Source organism: Dasypus novemcinctus, chromosome 31 (genome assembly GCF_030445035.2).
Source record: "Dasypus novemcinctus isolate mDasNov1 chromosome 31, mDasNov1.1.hap2, whole genome shotgun sequence".
In the NCBI taxonomy this organism is placed as follows: Eukaryota; Metazoa; Chordata; class Mammalia; order Cingulata; family Dasypodidae; genus Dasypus; species Dasypus novemcinctus.
Window position 1 is genome coordinate 42,584,851 of NC_080703.1, and position 25,376 is coordinate 42,610,226.

Genomic DNA, 25,376 nt, shown 5'->3' on the forward strand with positions numbered 1-25,376 from the left:
GCCACCCCCGGTGGCTCTGAGCCTCGGGGCGCTGGGTTCTCTGTACGTGCTCGTATCGTCTTTGTAACAGTCCTTTAATTTGAAATTATTTCAAAATAAAAAGATAAAAACAACAACAAAAGAGCTCACACCGACGGGGCGCAGCACGAGAGGCAGATCGGGACGCACAGTGTCCCCGTCCTCCTAAACCAGGACAACAGCCACAGGCCGGCGCCGGCCCCCGGGGCTCTGGGGTGTCGGCATGAGTGACGCCCCCCTCAGCTCCTCCGCCCACGTCACCATGAGGACCGCAGAGGCCCTGCGAGGTGCCCCAAAGCCTGGGGACAGGTGATGGGTCAGGGCGGCAGGGCCTGTCCCCACACCCCGGAGCCCTGCCCAGGCCAGTCACAGGTGGGCCCCGGGGCCAGCCCAGCCGCGCTGCGCGTGTGGGGGGACCTGCTGCTCCCCGGGCTCACCCCCGCTGCTCGCCCCCAGTGCTCACGCCCCACAGCCAGCCCTGTCCTCCTAGGGCACTGCCCTCTCTCCAGTGACCCCCAGACCTGCCCGACAGAAAAGCAGCTGTTAGAAGACGTCCCTCCGCTCTTAAAGGCTGCCGCGAGGTCCCCGCTGGATGGACGGGGAGGACCCGGCGCCCGTCGGCCTCGGCCGCTGCGACTTCCGCTGCGAGGCTCTTACCTTAGTGGAGGTCGAGGCTCCTGAAACACACAACGAGGAAACAAGAAGGAAACAGCACTGTGGAATGCAACGTACAAACTGGCATTTATTTTTGTTTTAACTCTTAAAACGAGTTGTGTACTGAGAGATGCTGGAGGAAGGCGTGGCTTGAGAAAGAAAAACGTGAAATCACAGGATCATATCTGCAGATGCAGAAAAACCGTTTGACAAAACACAGCACCCTTTCTTGATAAAAACACTGCAAAAGATAGGAACAGACGGAAACTTTGTGAACATGATCAAGGGTAGATATGAAACGCCCACAGCAACATCGTTTACAATGGAGAAATCCTAAACTCTTTGCTCTAAGATCAGGAACAAGACAAGGATGCCCACTCTCACCTCTATTTAACAGTCTTAGGAGTACTTGTTCCAGCACTGAGGCAAGAACCAGACATAAAAGGCATCCAAACTGGAAAGGAAGAAGTCACAATTTCACTCTTTGCAGATGACATGATCCTGTACATAGAAAGCCCTGAGAAGTTACCACAAAGCTTCTGGAACTTACAGACAAGTTCAGTGAAGTCGCAGGGTATAAGATCAATGCGCAGAAATCAGTAGCATTTCCGTACTCCAATACTGAACAATCCGAGGAGGAAATCAAGAAAAATTACCATTCACAATAGTAAATAAACCGAATACCTAGAAAAACGTGAGTAGAAAATAGCAGGAGACGCCTACCCTCCGAGAAGGCCTGGGGGTGCCCTCAGTGCCCCGGGGGGCGCGGGCTGGGGTGGGCAGGCTGTCCCCGCTCCCACCCGTCCCGCTCATAGAGCCGCCCGTAGAGCGCGGCCGTCACCAGGCCGGAGGTCAGCCCCGTCCTCCTCAGGACGTAGCTGTCCCCCTCCCAGCCCAGCTGCCCGGGCGGCTGCAGGGCCACCCCCGAGGTCAGCAGCAGTGGGAAGACGTGGGGCCCGCTGAAGTTGCCCCAGAGGTGGACGTCGAACACGGCCGCGGCCTGCGCCACCTCCTGCCCGCAGGTGTCCCAGCCCGGGCCCCCGCACTTGAACAGCGCGCACGCCTGCACGTAGTAGGTGCCGTGCACCGTGTGCAGGCCGTCGAAGGCGCCCAGCGCGTACAGCTCGCCGGTCAGCGCCCGCCGCCGGTGGCGCAGGTGGCAGCAGAGGCTCCCGGCGCACACGCGCACGTGGCCCTCCCGGCCCCACACGGGCACCAGGGTGAAGTTGTCGTGCATCACGCGGGCGTGGAACGTGGGGGGCGCGGCCGCGGCCTGCGTGGCCGCCGCGTCACAGTGGACCTCGCGTGCGTCCTGCTCACAGCGCGGCATGCCTGCCGGCAGCTCCGGGGGCGCCCGGGGGCGGGCAGCGGCGAGGCCCGCGGGGTGGCGGGGCACCCGGGCGGTGAGGAGGCGGCCGTCGGGGCTCTCTGGGTCATGGTACCAGGAGGACTGGCGCGGGCTGTGGATCCCGCTGCCCGTCATGCCCAGGGCCGGCAGGTGCACGTTGGCCGCCAGCACGGTGACACCGAAGGCCACGGCCAGGCCCTGCTGGATCTCGACGGCCGCCAGGAGCGGCAGCTGGTTCATCCAGGCCGTGGGGTACGCCACGTGCTTCGCCCCCGAGTCGCGGAGGAGCCTGACGGTGGGCTCGAAGAACAGGATGTCGAAGCAGGTGAAGACGCCGAACCTGCCGGCGAACGGCGTCTCGAAGGTCACGAGGTCCGGCTCGGCGGGGCTGTCGAAGGCCGCCTCGAAGTAGAGGTTGTGCTTGCGGTAGCGGGCCACCAGGTCACCGCGGGGGCCGAGCACGACGGCCGTGTTGAACTGGAACTGCCCATCGCCGGGGCACCCGGGCTCGCTGCCCAGACACGGCTGCTTGGTGCCGAGATTGGCCACCAGGAACATCTGCCCCTTGATGGCCATGCAGCTGAGGCGCTGGAGGACCTGCACGGGAAGGTTAACCACAGGCTTTAAACCCCTGCCTTATGCTGATGACTGTGCGTGTGAGCCTGTGCACCTGAAATAAGAGCTAGGCCTAGAGCTGCAGAGTGCCTAAGAGTTACCCCTGAGAGCCTCCGTGTTGCTCAAGCCAAACTCAGCATGTAAATGCGTTGCCTTCCCCCCAGCATGGGACATGACTCCTGGGGATGAGCCTCCCTGGCACCAAGGGATTACTACCAAGCACCAGCTGATGATGTAACTAGAAAAAGACCTTGAATAAAAGGGTCAACTCGGACCAGCAGAATATCCCTGTCTACATATAATACCAGGAGTTAAAAATGCTTTTTGACCTAAATCAAGGGGGAAATGGAAAGGACGAATGAGTTTATATGGCTATGAGTCTCCTAAAAGAGCTGGGAGGTTATCAGAGGGGTGGCCCTTATGCACACGTCAGCAGAGTCCCAGAGACAGCTAAAGTAGATACAACCCCAGGTGTTGGTTCTTCTGAGGGCTACAGAGACCCACAGGTTTTAGGGTCATGGCAGATGGAGTTCGGTGCCATGTCAGTTGGCCCTTCCTTGGGGTTTGTGTTTCTGTGTGATGGAGCTGGACTCAGATGTGATCTTTTTTCACAAGCCTTTCCTGTTACTTCACCAGAACTATAGTTGGTGCTAGGGCTTAATATATACCCAGGGGATCTGAATCTCTGGATTGACCATATGATAGCCAGGCCCTGAGCCTCAACTGACTTCAGCTCCTACACTCTGATTTATTGGACTTACCCCACTCAGCTAACATGGAGTTCAAGAAGGTCAACCACCACACCATGGAGCCTAGAGTGCCTACAACTGAAAGCAGGAGGATTGCATCCAGCATCCATGTGGAATCTAAGCCCCCTCTTGACATAGATGTGGAATGGACACAACCAATCCAAGGTCCACAGGATGGAGGAACAGAATATGGATTAGAGTGGACTTACTGATATTCTATTCATGAACTATTGTGATTAGTAATCAAAGAAAATGTGGCATTGGTGTGGAGAAAGTGGCCATGGTGGCTGGTGGGTGTGGGGAATGGGAGGAAGAGATGAGATGTGGAGGTGTTTTCGGGACTTGTCCTGGGTGATGCTGCAGGGACAATTACCGGACATTGTGGGTCCTCCCATGGCCCGCTGGATGGAATGTGGGAGAGTGAGGGCTATGATGTGGACCATTGACCATGAGGTGCAGCGGTGCTCAGAGATGTATTCACCAAATGCAATGTCTCATGATGATGGAGGAGAATGTTGCTATGGGGGTAGTAGTGGGGTGAGGGGGGGGGTGGGGGGTATATGGGGACCTCATATTTTTTTAATGTAATATTTAAAAAATGAATAAAGACAAAAAATAAAACAAAAAAAAAAAAACTCTGCCTTTTGGGAAGCGGCTGGGGCTCACTCAGGTGGGCTCCTGAGTTCACATGGGAGCCCTGGGTTCACGGCCCGGGGCCTCCTTGTGACGGCAGGCTGGCCCACGCCTGCGGAGTGCTGACACAGCAAGGTGACTCAACAAAGGAGACAAGTGAAAACACAGAAGAGTGCACAGCAAATGGGCACAGAGAGCAGACAGCAAGCAAGCTGCAAGGGGGGAGGGGAAATATAATAAGTAAGTACAGACACAGAAGAACATACAGCGAATGGACACAGAGCAGACAGCGAGCCAGCCACAAGGGGGGAGTTAAAAAGCAACTCCTGCCTTCTCCGTATCCTTTTCAATGCAGAAGTACCTGTCCTGCGGCCATGAAACATCAAGATCCGCTCTAAGTGGAGTTAGGAAGAAGGCAGCCCGTCCTGAGAACAGGCAGAGGATGTGAACAGGTGACTGGCAGAATGAATGCAAACGGCCAGCGGACATCTGAAAAGACTACCAATCTCATTAGGACTAGGAAATGCAAACTAGAACAACAAGGGAACACCAGGTTTCACCTCCAGGGCCGGCAGGAAACTCCAGCATCGGAGTCTGTCCTGCAGGGTCACCGTTGGGGTCGGCGGAGCAGTGGCTCTGACAGGCTCGGCTGGCATTCTCCAAAGCAACTTAACATGTGGGTCCCTTCAGCCTAGACATTCCATTTCTAGGGATTTTACCTTACAGAGAAACTTGGACACTTTTACAAAAATAAAGAGAATTTAAAAAAAGAATACTCATAAGACACTGCTAATAATAGTAAGTTTTAAAAGAACAAGCGTGTACTATGCTAAAAAGAAGATGTCAACAGCTACGAAATGCCTGCAGCATGCGGTGGACGCATCACAAAAGGCAGCTTCTCTAGGAAGGCGCGAGGGCGAGTGCGCGGCGTGGGTACAGGGCACTGGGCGCTGGGGACCCTGGCCCCCAGGAGGCCCGTCCCGGTCCTGAGCAGGGTCCTGTGGGTGTCACCCCACCTGTAAAGAGGACCCTGGATGATGTCACTAGTGATGGTGCCTGGACTGAGGGATGGTGGTCCCAACCCAGGACGGCTCAAGGCCTTATAAGCAGAGCGCGGTGGACACTGGAGGAGAAGCCACGGGAGGCAGGAAGCTGGAAGCCACCAGCGCCCAGTGAAGACGCCGCCACGTGCACGGCCACCGACAGCAAGGCCAATGACCCAAGGACCGGGGAGCGGGCTCCCCCATGTCCCAGGAGGCCTCACCCGCGGACGCTCTGATTTTGGACTTCTCCAAGCCTTGAAACCATGAGCCCATGGATTTCCATCGTTTAAACCAAGCCATCGTGTTGTGTGGTAGCTAGGACACTAGACAGCGGGCTTCCACCTTTTGCTTGTGTGTGGTTGGTTTATAAGTAAGTGCTTGTGTGTTTCTCGTATGATCAATAAACAAAAAGGTCCATGTATGAATAAAGGGCTTGTGAAAACACCAGGCGTTCCCAACCGCATGAATGCAGGGCACACGGAGCCGTGAGAATTTGGATTTGAGTTTTGGATGCTATGGTGTCCTCTCAGGGCTGGCCTTAGGTCCCCAGCTTGCATCATCTCCACGTGACCCCTGCCCCCGGGAAGCTGGAATCGTCACACACCTCTGTGTCATTGAAACGATGTGGCTCCAGGCATGGGTTCCACTGCACCAACTCAGGAGATGGCAGGAAGTCCAAAAACGGGTAAATGGATGTTCGTGTAAAGTTGAACCCATGGATGCCATCTTCTGGAAACACTATAATCTGTACACCCTGTAAATCAAAACATCAAAAAACAGCCTGTTACTAGGTGACAGGCACACCGCCTCACTCCTCGGTTCCTTCCTCCCTCGGTTCGCTTGGCAGCCGTCGAGCGGGTCCTCTTGACGGGCCACGGGCGTGGAAGATGGCGGCTGGGCTCTACCCCGATCTCCGCCACTCGGCCTAGTTCTGCCGGAACAGGACCAAGTGCTCCCGTAACACCTGCAAGCTCTGCCTTGGGGCATGTCGGGAGGAGAGGATGCACGAGCTTGGCAGAGCGAGCAGGAGTGTGGGGCTTGGGGTGGTACGAGGGGAGAGGAACGTCGGGCCCATCAACAGATGTGGCGTCTGCTCCAGCGCAGGAGCTCTCAGCGTTCACTGCGACCGGAATCGAATGGGACCTTCTGAGAACACTCACACGGGCCCATCCTAAGAAAGACGACTGAGCTGACCGGGGCTCCCAGCAGCAGTGTGTGCTGAGCGTCCCCCAGGCACACAGCCAAGGCTGGGAGCCACCGGCTGGTGGATGAAGAGGTCCATGGGTTCACTGCAGCTCAGAAACAAGACCCTGCTCTAACCTGCCTTGTCCCACCTGGGATCTGGAGGCTGCCTCAACCCTGCCACCCTCGAGGTCCTCTCCCACAGCCTGCGCTCCTGGCCGGGCGGCCCTCAGCTCTCAGCCCGGCCCTGCCTTCTGTTCGATGACTCGGCTTCAAGGTCAAGTGTGGAGCACATGCCCCACTGTGGAAGGTAAAGAGAAGGCAGGAAATGGTCTAAAACAGCAGGCAGTTTTGTCCTGTCTTTCTGGAATACACTGCCAAAGTTTTATTTATGATTTTGGAAGGGCTATACATCTTCAAAACTTTGAATTATGGAAAATTTTGAAAGCAAACATATAAAGGAGGTAAGAAGTCATGATCCTGTAACACAGATATTTATTAATATTTTGGTTATTTTCATTATTTTCTCTCTCTCTGTATTTGAGATAAATACATGGTTTTGCATATTGGCTTTTCTCACCGCACAGGACATCAAGAACCTTCAAAATCCTCTTTTGTGATGACTGCATTATATTTAAGAAGATGCACCGTACTTTATCCTCCACTGTCAGACACCTGAACTGCTCCCAGTTTCTTGTAATGTAAGAACTCAGTGGTGTTCTGGGAGGGTGGAGGGCTACAGAGGCAGAGGGGTCCCTTCTTTCCCAGGAAGCTGAACTAAGAGTCGAAGATCGGGGGTAGCACACAGCTGCTGAACAGTCAGTCCCCAGGCAAGAGAGAGAAAGTGAACATCGGAGCAAACTTAGCATCAGAATCAGATGCTCAAGATTAGCAGAAAGTTATGAGCCATACAAAGAACAAGGAAATATGACTCAGGAAAGGAACAAATCAGAGCAGACGAGACACTGGACCTGAAATAGGTCATCAGTGAGGTTCATACAAATCTCCTAAATCAAATCATGGAGCTGAAGGCAAAGAAAAAGTAAGACATTAAGAAGACACTGGGTAATAAGAAAAACAAAAACAACAACAAAAGACACTGGGAGAGCACAAAGAAAATAAATCTTGGATAGAAAAATAACAGCTTATAGGAATGAAAGACACGATAAGTAAGATTAAAAATACAATGGAGGCACACAACAGCAGATGTGAAATCATGGAAGAAAGAATCAGTGACATAGAGGAATAACAAACAGAAATTGAAAAGTATAACAGATCGAAAAGAATGGGGAAAAAATGAGCAGGGCTCAGAGTTGACTGATAACACTGTGTGCACCAACATACATGTTATGGGAGTTTCAGAAGGAGACAAGAAGGGAAAAGGGCCAGAGAGAGTATCTGAGGAAATAATGGCTCCCAAATTCCCCAACTCTCATGAAAGACATGCATATATATGTCCAGGAAGCATAGCGTACTCCAATTAGAATAAATCCAAAAAGACCCTACCCCAAGATGCATAATATTCAGAATGCCAAATGCCAATGATAAAGAGAAAAATTCTGAAAGCAGCAAGGGAGAAGGGAAACATCATACACGTGGGACGTCCAATAGGACTTAGTGTGGACTTCTCTTCTGAAACCATAGAGGCAAGAGGGCAGTGGTATGATATAATTAAGGAACTGAAAAACTGCTAGCCAAGAATTTTTTATACTGCAAAACTGTCCTTCAAATACGACAGTGAGTTTAAAATATTCACAGATAAAGAGAAACTAAGAGAGTCCATAAACAAGAATCCAGCTCTGCAGGAAATGCTCAAGGGATTTCTGCAGCCAGAAAAGAAAAGTAAGAGAGGCATGCAGGAGAGTGTAGAAGTTTAGACTATCAGAAAGGGTAACTAAAAGGCAAAAAGACGGACAAAAATAAGACAAGACATATGGAAACCAAAGAACAAAATGTCTGAAGTAATGACTTCGCAGTAATAACAGTGAATGTTAATGAATTAAACTCCCCAATCAAAAGACACAGGCTGACAGACTGGATAAGAAAACATGAGCCATCCATACACTGTCTGCAGGAAACTCACTTTAGACCCAAGGATACAAAGACTGGAAGGGTGGAAAAATATATTTTACATAAATAGTGACCAAAAGAAAATTGGGGGAGCTATACTGGTATCAGACAAAACAGACTTTAAATGCAAAAAAGTGATGAGATGCAGAAGGCCATTATTTATTAGTATAAGGCACAGTCCGCCAGGAAGGAGTAACAGTCATGAATACCTATGCACCTAACCAGGGTGCCCCAAAATCCACGAAGCAAACTCAGGCAAAAATGAAAGGAGAAATAGATGTCTCTACAATCATAATTGGAGATTTCAACATGCCACTCACATCAATAAACAGAACTAGAAAGAAAATCAACAAGGAAACAGAAATGAATGATATGTTAAATGAGCTGGGACAGACAATAACAAAAATCTGCACCCCAAATCAGCAGGTTAAACATTCTTCTCAAAGTGCTCTACGATATTTCTCCAGGATAACACATCTCTCAATAAATTTAAGAAGATTAAAGTTATACAAAGCACCTTCTCTGATCATTATGGAATGAAGCTGAAAATCAACAAAAGGTGGGAAAGGGGGAAATCTGCAAATATATGAAGGCTAAACAACACACTCCCAAACAATGAGTAGGTCAAAGAATAAATTACAAGAGAAATTAATAGATATCTCAAGATGAATGAAAATGAGAACAAAGCTTATCAAAACTTATGGAATACAATGAGGGCAGTGCTAAAAGGGGAATTTATAGTCCTAAATGCCTATATTTAAAACAGAAAAAAGAGCTAAAATAAAATATCAAACTGAACAACTGGAGAAACTAGAAAAAGAACAACAAACCAATCCTAAAGCAAGCAGAAAGAAAGAAATAACAAAAATTAGAGCAGAAATTAATGGAATTGAGAACAACAAAAAAAGAGAGAGAGAATCAACAAAACCAAAAGCTGTTTCCTGAAAAAATAAATAAAATTGAGAAAGCCTTTGCAAGCTAACAAAAAGAGAAAATGGAAATTTTAAAAATTAGGAATGAAAGGGGGCACATTACGACTGACCCACAGAAATAAAAAGTATCTTAGGATGATATTAAGAGAAGCTGTATTCCAACAAATTAGACAACCTAGATGAAATGGACAAATTCCTAGAAATGCACAAATAACCTACACTGATTGACAAGAAATACAGGAACTCAACAAACCAATCACAAACAAAGAGAATGAATCAATCATCAAAAATCTTCCAACAAAGAAAAGTACAGGACCAGGTGGCTTTACAGGTGAATTCTATCAAACAATTCAAGAAGAATTAATACCAATCCTGTTGAAAGTCTTCCTGAAAATTGACAAGGAGGGAAAATTACCCAACACATTTTATGAAGCCAGTATCAGCTTAATACCAAAGTCAGATAAAGATATTACAAGAAAAGAAACTTACAGACCAGTCTCTCCGGTGAACATAGATGGAAAAATTTTCAACAAAATTGCAAAATAAACCCAGCAGCATATAAAGACAATACACCATGATCAAGGGTTTTATTCCTGGTATGCAAGGATGGTTCAACATAAGAAAATCAATAAACATCTCACATTAACAAATCAATGGGAAAAAAACACAGGATCATCTCATATTAATGCCGAAAAAGTGTTTGACAAAATCCAGCTTCTTAAAAAAAAAAAATCACTTCAAAAGATACATACAGAAGGAAAGTTCCTCAACATAATAAAGGGCATATATCAAACTCCCACACATGAAGTGGGGGTGGCTCAAGTGATGGGGCCTCCGCCTACCAAATGGGAGGACCCAGCTTCGATCCCTGGGGCCTCCTGGTGAAAAAGAAAAAGAGCATACCCGTGTGGTGAGCCAAGTGCCCACGCAGTGAGCCAGTGCCCGTGCAAGTGAGTCAGGCAGCAAGATGATGACGCAACAGAAGAGAGACAAAAGGGAGAGTCAAAGTGAAGCGCAGTAGAGACCAGTAACTGAAGTAGTGTAAGCAACAGGGAACCTCTCTCCCCATCAGGGGTCCCCAGGATTGAATCCCAGTGAATCCTAGAGGAGAAAACAAGAGGAGAACTCAAAAAGAGAAATAGGTACAGAAAATCACACAGCAAAAAAAAAAAAAAACAAGAAAAAAAGAAAAAAGCAGAGCGAGGGACAGGGAGGGGGAAAAAAGAAGCTCCCACAGCCAGTGCTGTCCTCAGTGGGGGAGGTTGAAAGCTTTCCCTCTAAGAGCAGGAGAAGACAAGGATGCCCAGGCTCACCACTGTTATTCAACACTGTGCTAGAAGTCCTAGCTAGAGCAGTCAGACAGGAAAAATAAAAGGCATCCAATCTCACTATTCCCAGATGACATGATCCTATGTTTAGAAAATCCCAAAATGTCTACAACAAAGCTATTAGAGCTAATAAATGAGTTCAGCAAAGTGGCAGGATAAAAGATCACTATGCAAAAATCAGTAGCTTTTCTATACATGAGTAATGAGCAAGCTGTGTAGGAAATCAAGAAAAAAAATTCCATTTACTATAGCAACAAAAAGACTCAAATATCCAGGAATTAATTTAACCAAGAATGTAAAGGATCTGCATTTAGAAAACTACAAAGCACTGCTAAAACAAATCCAAGAAGACCTAGACAAACGGAGGACAGTGTGTGTTCATGGATTAGAAGGCTAAACATGGTGAAGACGTCAAGTCTACCCAAACTGCTTTAGAAATTCAATGCAATACTGATCAAAATTCCAACAGCCTACTTTACAGAAATAGAAAAGTCAGTTACCAAATTAATTTGAAAGGGAAGCGGTCCTGAATAGCCAAAAACATCCTAAAAAAGAAGAGCAAAGTCAGAGGACTCAGGCTTCCTGACCTTGAAGTGTAGTATAAGGCTCAGTGGTCAGAACAGGATGGTATTGGCATTAAGACAGACACAATGATCAATGGTATCAAACTGAGAATTCAGAAATAGACTCTCTCCTCTATGGTCAGCTGATTTCTGATAAGCCTACTATATTAGCCAAAGGGGTGCTGATGCGAAGTACCAGGAATCTGTTGGCATTTATAAAAGGTATTTATGTGGGGTAGAAGCTTAGTTACCAGGCCTTAAAGTGTAAGTTACTTCCCTCACCAAAGTCTGTTGCCACGTGTTGGGGCAGGAAGGCTGCCGACGTCTGCGAGGGTTCAGGCTCCCTCTTCCTCCTAAGGCTCGTCTCAGGCTTGTCTCCCTCCCTGGGGCTCGTTTCTTTCCAGGCTTGGCTGCCCTGCTCTCCCAGAAGGTCAGCTGTAGACTCTCAGGCTCTCTCTCTCCCGGGGTCTCTACCGTGTCTAATGGAGCCTTCTCTCTGTTCTCACGTATCTGCTTCTCTGTGTATTTACTTCCTGGGGCTCCAGCATCGAAACTCAGACTCATCCTCTGCCATGCCATTTTCTCTGTGTTTTCTGTGTGAGTCCCTGCCCACCAAGGGGGCGGGAAGTCAACATCCAACTGACGCAGCTGAATCAAAACCCCCACCTTAAGTTAATCAAGTACTGAAACCTCTGAATCTAGTACAATCTAATATGCCTAGAGGAAGAGACCAGTTTACAAACATAATCCAATATGTATTTTTGGAATTCATAAATAGTATCAAACTGCTACACCTACCAAGTCCACTTTTCTGGGACAGAACATTCTCTTCGACGAATGGTCCTGGGAGAAATAGATATCCATAACCAAAAGAATAACAGAAAGGACCCCTATCTCTCTCCCTGTACAAGAATCAACTCAAAATGGATCAAAGACCTAACCACAAAAGCCAGGACCATGAAACTCGTAAAAGAGAGCAAAGGAAATATCTACAAGACTTTGTAGGGAAGCAGACTTGGCCCAGTGGTTAGGGCGTCCGTCTACCACATGGGAGGTCCACGGTTCAAACCCCGGGCCTCCTTGACCCGTGTGGAGCTGGTCCATGCGCAGTGCTGATGCGCGCAAGGAGTGCCCTGCCACGCAGGGGTGTCCCCCGCGTAGGGGAGCCCCACGCGCAAGGAGTGTGCCCCGTAAGGAGAGCCGCCCAGCGCGAAAGAAAGTGCAGCCTCCCCAGGAATGGCGCCGCCCACACTGACGACAACAGAAGCGGACAAAGAAACAAGACACAGCAAATAGACACAGAGAACAGACAACCGGGGGAGGGGGGGAATTAAATAAATAAATAAATCTTAAAAAAAAAAAAAAAGACTTTGTAGGTGAGGGTCTCTTAAGCCTTACACCCAAAATGGGAATAATGGGAAAAAAATAGATCAACAGGCTCTCCTCAAAATTAGACACTTCTGCACCTCAAAGGACTTTGGGAAGAGGGCAAGGAGGCAGGCTACTCAAGGGGAGAAAGTATTTGGAAATCACACATCTGACAAGGGTCTAAAAGCCATGATATATAAAGAGATCCTACAACTCCACAATAAACAGATAAATGACCCAATTTAAAAATGGGCAAAAGATCTGAATAGACATTTTTCTAAAGATACACAAATGGAAAAAAAAAACATGAAAAAAAGGTTCAACATCACTGGCTAATGCAAATCAAAACTACAGTGAGATCATTTCACATCTACGAGAACGGCCGCTATTAACAAAACAAACTCCAGGTGCTGCAGAGGACGTGGAGAGAGGAGCACTTATTCGCCGTTGGTGGAACTGTAGAGTGGCACAGCCACTGTGGAGGGCTGTTTGGCAGTTCCTAAGGAAATTAGATATATAGATCTACCATATGTCCTGGCAATACCACTACTAGGTCTATACCCAGAACTGACAGCAGTGCCACGAACAGACACCTTCATACCAACAGCCATAGTGACATTAGTCACAACTGTCAAAAGATGGAAGCAACCCAGGTGTCCATCAAACGGACGAATAAACAAACTGTGGCCTATGCACACTGTGGCGGTTTGAGATTATTTTATGAATCCCAGAAAGAGAAAGATTACGTCTGTAAACTAATCGATTCCTCCGGGTGTGATACCCTTTGACTGCATTCGTTTCAGCTGAGGTGTCTTTGATTAGATCACCTGTTACGATGAGGACTTCTGATTGGAGGAAGTCAGTGGGCGTGGCTCTGGTGTGCCTCTGCCCCTGTGCTGGGTCTGACGCGACGCTCTCACAGGAGAGCGCCGTCGTTTCTGACCTGCCATGTGACAGAAAGGGGAGGGTCCACCAGCGGAGGCCAGCAGAGGAGCCACTTGCCCGAGAGCTGCAGCTGAGGTTGGGGGGCAAGTGGGCCAGCAAGACGGCCTCCTGTAAGAGGCCTGGAAGAAACAAGGCCTAAGTCAGGAGAGGACTATGGGATCACGTTGCAGGAAGCCTCGAGGCTGGGCCCACGGAGGAGGGGGATGAGGAGGGGGGCGGGGAGGGGGGGCAGGGGGGAGGGCCCGAGGGAAGGAGAGCCCAGGCCGGGGCCGGCCTCCATCTTGCTTCTACACCTGGCAGCCGACTCTGGTGAGAAGGCAACTGTGAGCTGGACTCTTTAAGGTCGTGTAACTGTAAGCTTTTACCCCAAATAATTACCTTTAATAAAAGCCAAGAGAGTTCTGGTACTTTGCATCGGCACCCCTTTGGCTGACCAATACACACAATGGAATATTTTGCAGCAGTAAGAAGAAAGGAAGTCGTGAAGCACATGACAACATGGATGAACCTGGAGGACCTTATGTTGAGTGAAGCAGCCAGACACAGGAGGACAAACACTGTATGACTGCATTACTGTGAACCAAATATAAGGAGCAAACTACTGGAGTTAATAGCTAGAATATAAGTCACGGTTAGAGAATGGGAAGCTGAGGCTTAATCTGTGCAGAATTGGTAAAAAGATGTTCGTAAATGTTTGGAAAGGAATAGAAATGGTGAAAGCGCATCGTGGGATTTGTAAATATTAGTGCTAACATGGGTATGATAGTGGTTTTTTGTTTTCCTCTTTTTTTCCCTTCGGAGTAATGAAAATGCTCTAATATTGAAGTGATTATACCAAATATAACTGCAAACTTTAGATAAACTATATGGTTTATGGACAAAAAATAATAAAGTGGGCTGGAGGAAAAACACACCGGAAGTAAGATACAGGCTATAGTTAGTGGTGGTATTTGGATGATGCACTTCCATAATCTGTCACAAATATTTCACAATACAAGGCATTTGTGGTGGGATGATGTATGGGCATGCTGTATGATTTTATGCATGCTTGTTTTCTAAGTTCACAACTTTTACTACATTCTTATTTTTGTATGTTCATGTATGAATGAATAATATACTTCAATAAATTGTTTTTAAAATGAAAAAAAACAACACTGTGGTGACATTCAGCATTAGGTTGCTCAAAACATTTACTGAGTACTGTACACACATCTTTGATTGAATCTGATTATTTCTTCAGAATAAAGTCTTTTAAGTGGTACTATTGGCCAAAGGGTTTAAAAAAGTTTAGGATCTTAAGCACATTGTCAAATAGCTTTCTAGAAAGGTTATACCAACGCACATTCCCTCCAGCAGGGGATGAGGCTGCATAGCTCATTGTACACAGGGCAATGAGGAAGTAAAGGAAAATTATTGCGGCCTTAGAATAAAACAAGATGGATGTATGCCCTTTCAAAATTACACCGCAGTACTGTTCAACAGCTCGCTCAGGATTATCTAATTATCAGGAGAAATGCACCACTGTTTGACTTTGTTATTTAGTAAAAGATCACCCCAAGGATTACAATTTTATTGCCCCATAGGTCATTAGCCAGTTTTGTAGCTATTAGCAAATTTGTTTCAGCAGTGATTTGACTGACACATTTCTATTCCTCGAATTCTCTTTGAAACAAGCTTATCCTCTTAACTGGCTCCCTCATTAATTACGGTGTTAAATGAAGGTTTTGACACACATTCATCCTATATTTGTATGAGAGTCATGTTTTTGACTTTCTGAAAATTATATTTGGACAAACAGATCCTTTGTCAAAAATAAAATTTTGATAGTTTTTTATGATGAATAACGTTTGAGTTATGTATACATATTAGATTAATTTTGAAATTAATATTCCCCGAGCACACATCAGCCCGGAGTGGCCGGGCAGAATCTGGGTCGGATGCGATCAACAATCCTTTCTAGGAAGTAATGAGCGCGTCTGCTCAGAGGTTTGAGCACACTTCACGGCTCTTACTGAGCTCAAGAATCCTGAAGAGTTAAGGTTACCAACCCAGGTGACAACTCGTTTATCTTTAAGCTGGACTCCCTTTTCCCCAGAAACGCCTCTGCCAAGAGGCAAACACTTCCTCCCTTCCAGCACGTGTAATGTAACACCTTGACACGTGCTAGCCGTGGATTTGCCTTAGAAGTTGCGTGAACACATATAGCCATGCAGGGGCGCTGAGACACTAGTGAGTGCTAGATACGGTCTAGGGGAGCAGAGGCAGCAAGGGTGGTTGAGCACCTGCCTCCCACAGGGAGGTCCTGGGTTCAGTTCCTGGTGCCTCCTGAAAAAACAAACAAGCAAAACAAATGAAAACACCAACGCGGCGGGGTGATGTGGCTCAGGCATTGAGAGCTTCCCACACATGAGGTCACGGGTTCAATCCCCGGCCCCGGTACCTTGAAGAAAACAAAGACCGTGCCTGCTGCTCGCCCCTGCCCTGGACCACAGCCGAGCAGGAGGGGCCGCCGCGGCCTCGTGGGCTCAGCGAGAACGCGTTACAGGCTTCCTTCGGGGCAGGCTGCTACGGCGCTCGGGGCGTCAGCAGGCACCCGCGGGCCATGGAGGAGCCGGGGCGGGCGCTGCCAGCGCTGGGCTCCGGCCAGCCAGCAGCTCGGACGCCTCTGCGCGCCCCCTGGGGGGCCAGGCCCAGCTCGGGGTCCCCCGATGCACCCGGGCTCCCGTTGCTCGCCCACCTGACCCGGGCCTGCCGCTGACACGCTCCTGGTGTCGCGGCCCGAGCCAGGCTCCAGGTGTCCTGGCTGGGCTCTCCCCGCGGGGGGACTGGCCAGGGGTGGGCGGCCTGGCTCAGGGGCGGGCCACGGCGGGGGCTCTTGCCTTGCGCGCTGCCAGCGTCACTTGCTGCTCGTAGACGTCCAGGTTCTGGCTCATCAGCGCCAAGGCCTGCTCGCGCGTGGTCGGGGCCCGGGGGTCCACGCTCAGGACGGGCCGGTGCTCGTACACGGCGGCCACGAAGTACTCGGCCACGGCCGGCTCCCCGCCATGGACTCCCAGGACGGCCGCGCAGCAGCCCCAGAGCAGCAGGGCCAGCTCCCCGGGGGGCCGCGGCATCATGCAGGGCAGCACCTGCAGGGAGCGGGGAGGGGGCAGCGGTAAGGCAGGAGCTCAACGTCCGCCCACCCCAGCACCCACCCACCGCGGCCAGGCTGCAGCTCCAAGAGCGCGTCCACAGGCGTCACAAAAGGGTGCGTGTTTCTAGCAAACACGTAGCAAGCCATGTTTAAAACGGCGCCCTGTTAATGATCTTTCTAGAACATTTCCGAAACAGACCCCAGGTTGGCCATGATCAGCAGGAATGCAGGGTGCCACCTCTGCTTTTCTAGCAGTGCATTTACGTTTTTTCCTTTTTTTTCCCGATCATTTATGCACTTAAGTTTTAGGCAATAATTTCCCAGTTATTTTAGGTAATTCTGTGACGTATTCCACACTCTGTCCCCTCTATCTGTACCAACATGTATACCCGCTGTGCTCGGAGTTTTGTGATCTCAATAATACAGCATGGCTTTCCTAGCCTTGGAAACCTGCTGGGAACACTCTCCCTGCATTTCTGTAGTAAGTGATGGGAATAAAAGCCAAGTCTCCTTTTTAGTCAGCACAACATTCTTTATTTGGTGCAGAGAAGCCGCTGACTTCTCCTTAAATGCTACTCTCAACTCTCTGTTGTGGACAGAGGAAGAGAAGCCGGCCAGTCAAAGCAGGACTTTGGTTTTGCCATTTTGCATCATCACTTTCTCGACCTTTGTGTCGCTCCAAAACTCTAGCTTAAAAACTTTTTATCAGAAGCGGATTTGGCTCAGCTGCTAGAGCATCCGTCTACCACATGGGAGGTCCAGGGTTCAAACCCTGGGTCTCCTTGACCTGAGTGGAGCTGGCCCATGCACAGTGCTGATGTGTGCAAGGAGTGCCCTGCCACGCAGGGGTGTCCCTGCATAGGGGAGCCCCATGCGCAAGAAGTGCACCCCGTAAGGACAAAAAAGTGCAGCCTGCCCAGGAATGGTGCTGCACACACGGAGAGCTAATGCAGCAAGATGAGGCAACAAAAAGAAACACAGATTCCCAGTGCCACTGACAAGAATGCAAGTGGACACAGAAGAACACACAGTGAATGGACAGAGAGCAGACATCAGGAGGGGTGGGAAGAAGAGAGAAATAAAAAATCTAAAAAAAAAACCATTATTGTTGGGAAATAATATCCTTTCACAATGATAAAATGCAATTTTCTAGAAATGATAAAATGCAATTTTCTAGAAAGTCAGCTCAGCTTTGTAGCTCCGACCACAAGAGATTAGTAAATTATAATGTCACTACAAGGACACTTCCAGGTGTCATTTTTTTCCTTTTCAAGAATAGGAATTTTTATTTCCCATAGATGTGTGTTACATAAAATCAGCCTGGCCTTCCCACCGATACTCCCTCTCCCAGCAGTGCTTTACCAGGTCGAGAGCAGCAAAGCCTGGTGGGCCAGGGCTGAACAACTGACCGCCAGCTGCTCAGGGTCTAGATTAAACCTCAGGAAAACAGACACCTATGACAACTGCTCAGGGTCTAGATTAAACCTCAGCATAACACGGACAGATGCCAGCTGCTCAGGATCTAGATTAAACCTCAGGATAACAGACAAATTGATGAATTGGATGGCTGTCCTTTATGAAGAAAATCATACACTGTCCATGTCTCAATTTATCACTCCTGAGTGTTTTCATTTCAGTACCAAGCTCCTCAGAAAACAAATTCCCTTTTATTTTTCTGCGAATAGTTTCAGAAACAAAAGTAACCATAATTATTTTTAACAATAGAATAAAGATGAGAGATGCTCATTCAGAATCCTTGCGAAATTAAATGCTTCTGGGAGGGAGGAGCCTCCTCTCAGCCCAGCCCTGCCCCATCTCACACTGTCACTTCTCTCCCCAGGGAATAAACGTTCCACCCAAATCCCAGCCCAGGACGTGCTGCCCTTCCCGGGGACACTGGCCACAGTGTTTTAGGACGTGAACAGCAGGCCTCTGAGGGGGCAGTCACGAGTTCAACAGCAGCAATAGAAGTACAATTGATAAGCTCGCCTTTCTGAATTTTGCCTCTGAGGTTTAAAAACCTCAGAAAATTTACTTTCCAACCTCCAGTTTCATAATGATACAGTGAAGAGTGGCTTTAGGGAGAACGTTCACCTCTCAAGCCATTCTCACGGTATTTCTCAAGCAGAGAGCAACGGCTCCACTGACATGCGGGGAAACTGAGGCTGGGGCCTGGGAACAAGCCCCCGAGGGAGGCTGGGAGGAGGTCCTGAGGCGGGGGTGACGCCACCCCCTTTCTCTATGAAGGGCTGCACCCCACAGGTTTGGGGGCACTGCGCGTGGGTCAGCTGCACACGGGTCAAGGAGGCCCGGGGTTTGAACCGCCGACCTCCCATGTGGTAGGCGGACGCCCTAACCACTGGGCCAAGTCCGCTTCCCCACATTTATTTCCATCCTGGGAAAATAAAACATATTATTTCAAAAGGAGGCTGGCTGGAGCCGTAGGCTGCAGGCACCTGGGCACACAAAGGTGGGCAAGCAGATCCCGCCGGGCACCGCGCAGGAAGGCGGGCGAGCTGAGCAGGGGAGGCCGCGGCGGTGACAGTGGGAGCAGGGACGACGCTGGCCGCCCCACACGGGGATGCCGGAGATTTACCCAAACCGGCGCCCCTGGGTCTCTCTGGCACCACAGCCGTCTGGGGAAAGCCTGCAGGGCCTGAGAGGGGCTCCGAGGGGGGTGCGGGGGGCGCCGGGGACGGGGGCTCTGCAGCCCTGGGGTTCCCCAAGACTCAGGGCTGAAGGGAAGGGCAAGGGCCGGCCCGCCCCGAGGCCCAGAGACACCTGGGGGGGTCCCCGGGAAGGGACGGGGGCTGGGGGCTGCGGCTGCGGGCATGCGGCGCCAGGGCTGGTCCCCTGCAGGTGGCTGCCCCAACCCGGAAGGCTGCAGCCCCCCTCCTCCTAAAGGCTGCCTCCCCTCCCCCTCCCCCTGAGGCTGCCCCCCTCCCCCTCAAGGCTGTCTCCCCCAAGGTTCCCCCTCCCCCCCCCCCCTCCGGAAGGCTGTGCTGAGGACCCTGCTGGCTGCGTCCTGCCCCCCGAGCAGTTTATCCTCTGGAGCCCAGGGGTGGGCCCCCGGTGGAGCACGGGGGCTTCCTGGAGACGGGGGGCTTCCGGCAGGCGCTCAGCTCTCAGGTCGCTGCTTTGCCCTGGGGCTGCCTGCCCCTTCCCTGGGATGTCTGCGGCCCTCTGCCCTTGTCTCCTGGCGCCCCCGCCCGCTGCCCCCCACCTGGTCCCCTCGCCCCACTCCCCCCCACCTTCCACCTGGGCCTTGGGAGCGCACTGAGGTCAGCCCCCTGGCCTGCAGCTCTGCACCCCCACAAGGGCAGCGCTCCCGTCCCACCGGCCAGAGCGCCAGGGGCCAGGCCCCCGCAGGGAGGCCACTGCCCGGGTCAACCTTTAAAGTCCTCTCCTGAAGCCGCATGTTGAAAATACCAGCAAAACACCTCCAGCAAGGGACTAGTATCTAGAATGTTCTACCGCTGTGTCCCAAAGCACACAGTAAAACAAACAACTCAGCGCAAAAATGGGCAAAGGGCAGACTTTTCGGCAAGGAGGACGGGGATGGTGGTAAAATAAATAAAACGGAGTTTCTAGGCTGGCGGTGGCTCCCGGGCAGGCTCAGCAGGTGTCGCCCACGCCCCGTGTGCAGAGCCCGGCAGCCAAGCTCACCTGGACCAGATGGCCACAGGCAGCTGACGGCCCAGCCTGCTGGAACCTTCTTTACCTTTAAAAGCCCTTGCCTGGAAATGCCAGGGGGCACGATTTGGGCTGCTACCAGAACCTTGCTCTCTGAATTGCAGGTCTAAAACCCAAGGGAATGCCTTTATTTCCCTGCAGCTTAGTTTGCTATTTCTAGGTTGACAATGGCAAATAAACCCCTAAGATGACATTCAACGTTCAACGTCTACAGTCATCAGAAAAATGCAAACTAAACCCCAATGGCATTTCACTATACACCTATCAAAATATCCAAAGTTAAAAAAAAAAAAATCTGGTGGTTCTTGTCAATGTATTTAAATGTCACAGAATTATAAACTTAAAAAGATTTAAATGATTTTGTTGGCCATTGTCTCCACATCAATGATACAATTTCTTCCATTGTTATAGTCCCAATAAGTCTATCGTAGAATACTAGTAAGTCCACTCTAGTACATATTTTATCCTAGCAATCAAAGAAATTGTATCATTGATGTGGAGACAGTGGCCACGGGAGCTGCTGAGGGCAGGGAGAGGGAAGAGGTGTGATGTGGGGGCATTTTCAGGACTTGGAGTTGTCCTGGGTGGTACTGCAGGGACAGATGCAGGACATTATATACCCTGCCATAACCCATTGGATGGACTGGGGGAGAGTGTAAACTACAATGTAAACTATAATCCATGTGGTGCAGCAGTGCTCCAAAATGTACTCACCAAATGCAACGAATGGGCCACGATGATGGAAGAGGCTGTTGATGTGGGAGGAGTGGGGGGTGGGGAGTGGGGTCAATGGGAACCTCTTTTATTTTTTAATGTAACATTTTGTGTGATCCATGTATCTTTAATAAAAAAGGTAAAAAAGATAAAAAACAAAAATTTAAAAAATACATTAATCTGAATAAAAGATAATCTTTAAAATAAATAAAACGATGTTGTTGAACAGTGGTTGTTTGGCATGTACAAGGCTCCAGGAGCCATTCCCGGTACCTCCTGGAAAAGGGGGACAAAAGCTTTTGTTACATATTTTACCACAATTTTTAAAAAGGCAGGGAGAAAACCACAACAGTGCCAACACCAAATGCTGATGAGGATGCAGGGAAACTAGACCACGTGTCCACTGCTGGTGGAACTGGGAAAGGTGACAGCCACTCTGGAGAAGAGCTGGGCAGTTTTTAGTTATCACAAGGCCCAGCAATTGCATTCTTGGGCGTTTATCCCAGAGAAATGAAAATTGCTGTGCACACAAATACCTGCACACAGATATCCACAGCTGCCTTCCCCAGAGCCCCGGCTGGACACACGCAGACGCCCGGCAGTGGTGGACACTGCAGACCCGCTTCCTCCACATGCGAGGGTCCCGGCACTAAAGGGCTGGACCCCGAGCCCCCAGCGTGGACGAGCCTAGGGAGTTACGCTCAGGAAGGACAAGGAAAAGCCAACCCAAAGGCCCTGCAGGCCTCCACGTCACCTTCCCTGGTGACAGCTCAGCAGCCTGGGGCCGGCTCGGGGCTTGCAGGGGCTGGGGTGGCTACAGAAGCACCTTGTGCTCAGCACCCGGTGACACCCGCACGGCCTCCAGAAGCCTGGGCGCAGGAACAGGGCAGTGGGCTGCGTGGCCCCCGCTGGGGTCCCTCGTCCCCGGGGGCGGCCCGTTTGCGGTGGGGCCCTGAGCAGGCACGACAGTGCGCGTGGGGGCTCAGTCGGGAGCGGGCGCCCCCAGCCCAACCCAGGTGTGGCCCGACCGCATCGGGGGCCTTGGAGAGCCCCAGCGGGGGGCGAGGACAGCCACGGGGCCAGGGGCCCCCAGCGGGCTGCGGCCCAAGGCATGGCCATGGTCTCCCGTGGGGGGCCCCCCGGGCCGGGCATGGGCAGCGCAGCCGGGGGCGCTGGGGCAGGGCGGGGGCCCTCGGCACCGCACCTTAAGCCCCCGATCGCCTCCAAACACGCACTCAGCTCCTACAAGGTGCCCCCCTGCCCCTCCAGTGCCCGTGGGGGAGCCGCCGCGCCCGCTGCCCCTGCTGGGCCCGGCCCCGGCCTCCACCCCAAAGCTGCCCCTGCTGGGCCCGGCCCCGGCCTCCACCCCAAAGCTGCCCCGTGTGGGCCTCGGGGGGCAGCCCAGACCCAGCACGCCGGCCGTCCCCCGCTTCCAGGCCCGCTGGCCCTGCTGGCCCCCGCTGGCCCCGCTGGCCCCCGCCCCCAGCAGCCTCCGCCGGCCCTCCTGGGGGTTCACCTTTCTCTGGTTTAAATCCGACCCTCCCTGCCCCTAAGCGCAACCTCTGCTGCTGGGTCAGCTGACCCGTCTCGGGTGTCCGGTCCTCACTCAGCAGGTCCACTCGGGTGTCAACGCCACGGCCACAGCCGGCTCCCGCGGGGCCTGGCAGCTCAGAAGACCAGGCCTCCACCCTGCGGCCAGGCTGCTCGGGCCATCGGGCTCCCCCCGCACCCGCGGGCGCTCGGACATGGGGCGCCACCTGCAGGTCACGCCCGGGCGCCAGTCCAGGGGCTGCATGCTCCCCTGCCTTCCTGCCGCCCCGCACGGCTCCCCGCGTCCGCCCCTCCTCGCCCAGCCTACCTCTTCAGAGCAGCGGGGGAGCCCCAGCGGCGCAGGGTCAGCTCAGGGCACCCCCCCGCTCAAAAGCTGCAGTGACGCCCCTTTCCAAGCAGAGCAAAGGCCAAGGTCCTTGCACCAGGCCGGCAGCGCGGGCGGTGGACAGGAGGCGACCGACGGGGCGGGGAGAGGAGCTGGGGCGACCTTTGGAGCAGCACCTGGGTCCTCGATCTGCCCCCCAGAGGGCCCCCAGAAGCCCCCCAGAGGCCCCCTGAAGAGGCCCCTACAGAAGTCCCCCAGAGGCCCCCCAGGAGCCCCCAGCAGCCCCTGCCTCTCGGCCGCCGGCACGAATGCTGCGCAGACCTGCGTCCTGGCCACCAGCTCCTTTTGCTCCAAGGGGAGAAGCAGCCACGGTCTACACTGGGTGGAAATCTGCCCACGGCACGGTGGGGACAAGGCCACCCCCGGGCGTGGCCACAGGGTGTTCTCTACTCTGCCAAACGGTTCTTCTTGGTAACTAGCTGCATTTCCTCCCTCGCCACGCTATGAGGTTTTTTGCAATAAAAGCAGGGTTGATTACGGAGGTGTTCCAGTAAGACCCTCGCAGAGATGGACATCCATTTCACTCGAGGGGCGCGGCTGCGGCGCCGTGGCTGAGCGCCTGCCTCCCACAGGTGGGGTCCGGTCCCACCCCGGCGCCTCCGACCACACTTCCAGGTGGGGGGAAGGCCAGGCCAGCGGGGCAGGGGCTCCCGGGCACCAAGGGTGCTCCCCCACCCTGCCCTGGAGGGCCCGGGCGCCCTCTTCCCACCCGGCCCCGCCCCAGGACAGGCCCCCCGCGCCCTCCAGCACAGGCCCCAGAGGCCCCAGGGCTGCGCCTCCCCTATCCGCAGGCCCCTGCGGCCCCCTCCAGCACCCGCGAGCCCCTTCCCCAGCGCTGGCCCCGCTGGCTGTCCCCGGCCCAGGGCAGACGACCGAGGACAGGCGGCCCCACCAGCTCGGCCTGCTGTGCCCTCCCCTGCCCGGGCCTCCTCGAAGAGGCGGGGGCCTGCGGGTGGCCGCGGCCCTCACGGCCGCTGAGCCCCCAGAATGGGCCTGGGCTGGGGGAGCATGGGGAAGGGGGTGGCCTCTGCCCCAGGCCTGGCCTCCCCACCGCCGGGAGCTCGGGGGCAGGGCACTGATTTCACTCCGCTGGGGGGTCCCCGCCACCCACACTCAGCAATGGGGGGTCCCGGCCTCTCTGCATTCAGCTGGGGGTCCCCGCCGCCCCACACTCAGGGCTGGAGGGTCCCCACAGCCCCACACTCAGCACTGGGGGTCCCCACCGCCCCACACTCAGCTGGAGAGTCCCCGCCGCCCCACACTCAGCTGGAGGGTCCCCGCCGCCCCGCACTCAGCATTGGGGGGTCCCCGTCACCCCGCACTGAGCTGGGGGGTCCTGGCCTCTCTGCACTCAGCTGGGGGTCCCGGCCGCCCCACACTCAGCACTGGGGGTCCCCAACACCCTGCACTCAGCACTGGGGGGTCCCTGTCACCCCACACTCAGTATTGGGGGGGTCCCCGTCACCCCTCACTCAGCTGGGGGGTCCTGGCCTCTCTGCACTCAGCTGGGGGTCCCGGCCGCCCCACACTCAGCACTGGGGGGTCCCCATTGCCCCGCACTCAGCACTGGGGATCCCCGCCGCCCCACACTCAGCACTGGGGGTCCCGGCCGCCCCACACTCAGCACTGGGGGCTCAGGGCGGGGGGCGGCCGGGGGTCTTGGGCAGCCAAGCAGGCCCTCTGTGATACCTTTCGCAGGGCTCTTTGCTGCCTACTCATCATTGTGGGGGTCTCTAGAGCAAATCTATTTTTTTCAAACATGAAAAAAGCTGCCTTTTTTGAAAAGCACCAGAGCCAGAGCGCACCGAGTCCTAAACCATTCAACAGCCTTCCGTAAGGAAAAGGAGTGGGCCTGCGCTCTCCTGCAATGCTCCTGCCGCTTTCTACTTGTCAGGGAGGGGGACAGGCCACGGCTGGGCAGAGGTGGCGAGACCCAGGCCCCTGGGACCCCAGTGGCCAAGCATCGGCGCGGCGTGTTCTCCCTATGACTGACAGAGCGCCAAGAGAAACAGCACCCCCAAGAGCTTAAACCCAGCCCCTGAATTCTGAATTCCCCGTCCAAGTTCTTCTACATTGGGAGGAGAAAAATTGCCCAGCTCCACCTAAATCACATAATCTGAATTTAAAGAAATCCCAAAAGGGACGTTTTATCCCCCCACAAGTCTTCCAATTGCCTGCTGTCCGGTTCTCCTGCTTACGTTGGTCACGCGCTCTGGCTCGACTGGCCCTGGTACCAAGGGCTCCACGGAGGTTCCAGCTTGGACAGCTGCTTTCACACCATTCACCAGTATTTTTACACCTTTTTATTTTTGAAAATTTTCAAACTTAGAGGACATTTGCAAAACACACAAACCCCGTACAGAATTCCAACATGCGCCCCCCCAAGATACACAGACCCACGCTCTCAACACCGCAGCCCTGGCCGCACCACTACTTTCCTCCCTGCCTTCCT

General features: G+C 52.5%; 1 protein-coding gene across 10 annotated transcripts in view; it reads right to left on the reverse strand.

The window, feature by feature from the left end:
• Positions 1-742: 742 nt before the first annotated feature.
• The window catches only part of BTD (biotinidase), a 47,400-nt gene continuing 22,766 nt past the window's right edge, over positions 743-25,376 (reverse strand). Inside the window, exons 1-5 of one of the 10 annotated variants that reach the window (XM_058290666.2) lie at positions 22,847-23,112; positions 20,989-21,264; positions 16,328-16,576; positions 5,665-5,814; positions 743-2,617 (exon numbers count right to left, since the gene is read on the reverse strand). In XM_058290666.2, the coding sequence (XP_058146649.1) occupies positions 1,421-2,617; positions 5,665-5,814; positions 16,328-16,564 (1,584 nt within the window). In that variant the 5' untranslated portion in view covers positions 16,565-16,576; positions 20,989-21,264; positions 22,847-23,112 and the 3' untranslated portion in view covers positions 743-1,420. Of the gene's footprint in view, positions 2,618-5,664; positions 5,815-16,327; positions 16,577-19,972; positions 20,066-20,988; positions 21,265-22,504; positions 22,815-22,846; positions 23,113-23,185; positions 23,244-25,376 lie in introns of those variants that run through there. The other 9 variants (XM_058290665.2, XM_058290661.2, XM_058290667.2 and 6 more) reach the window with 9 other exon arrangements.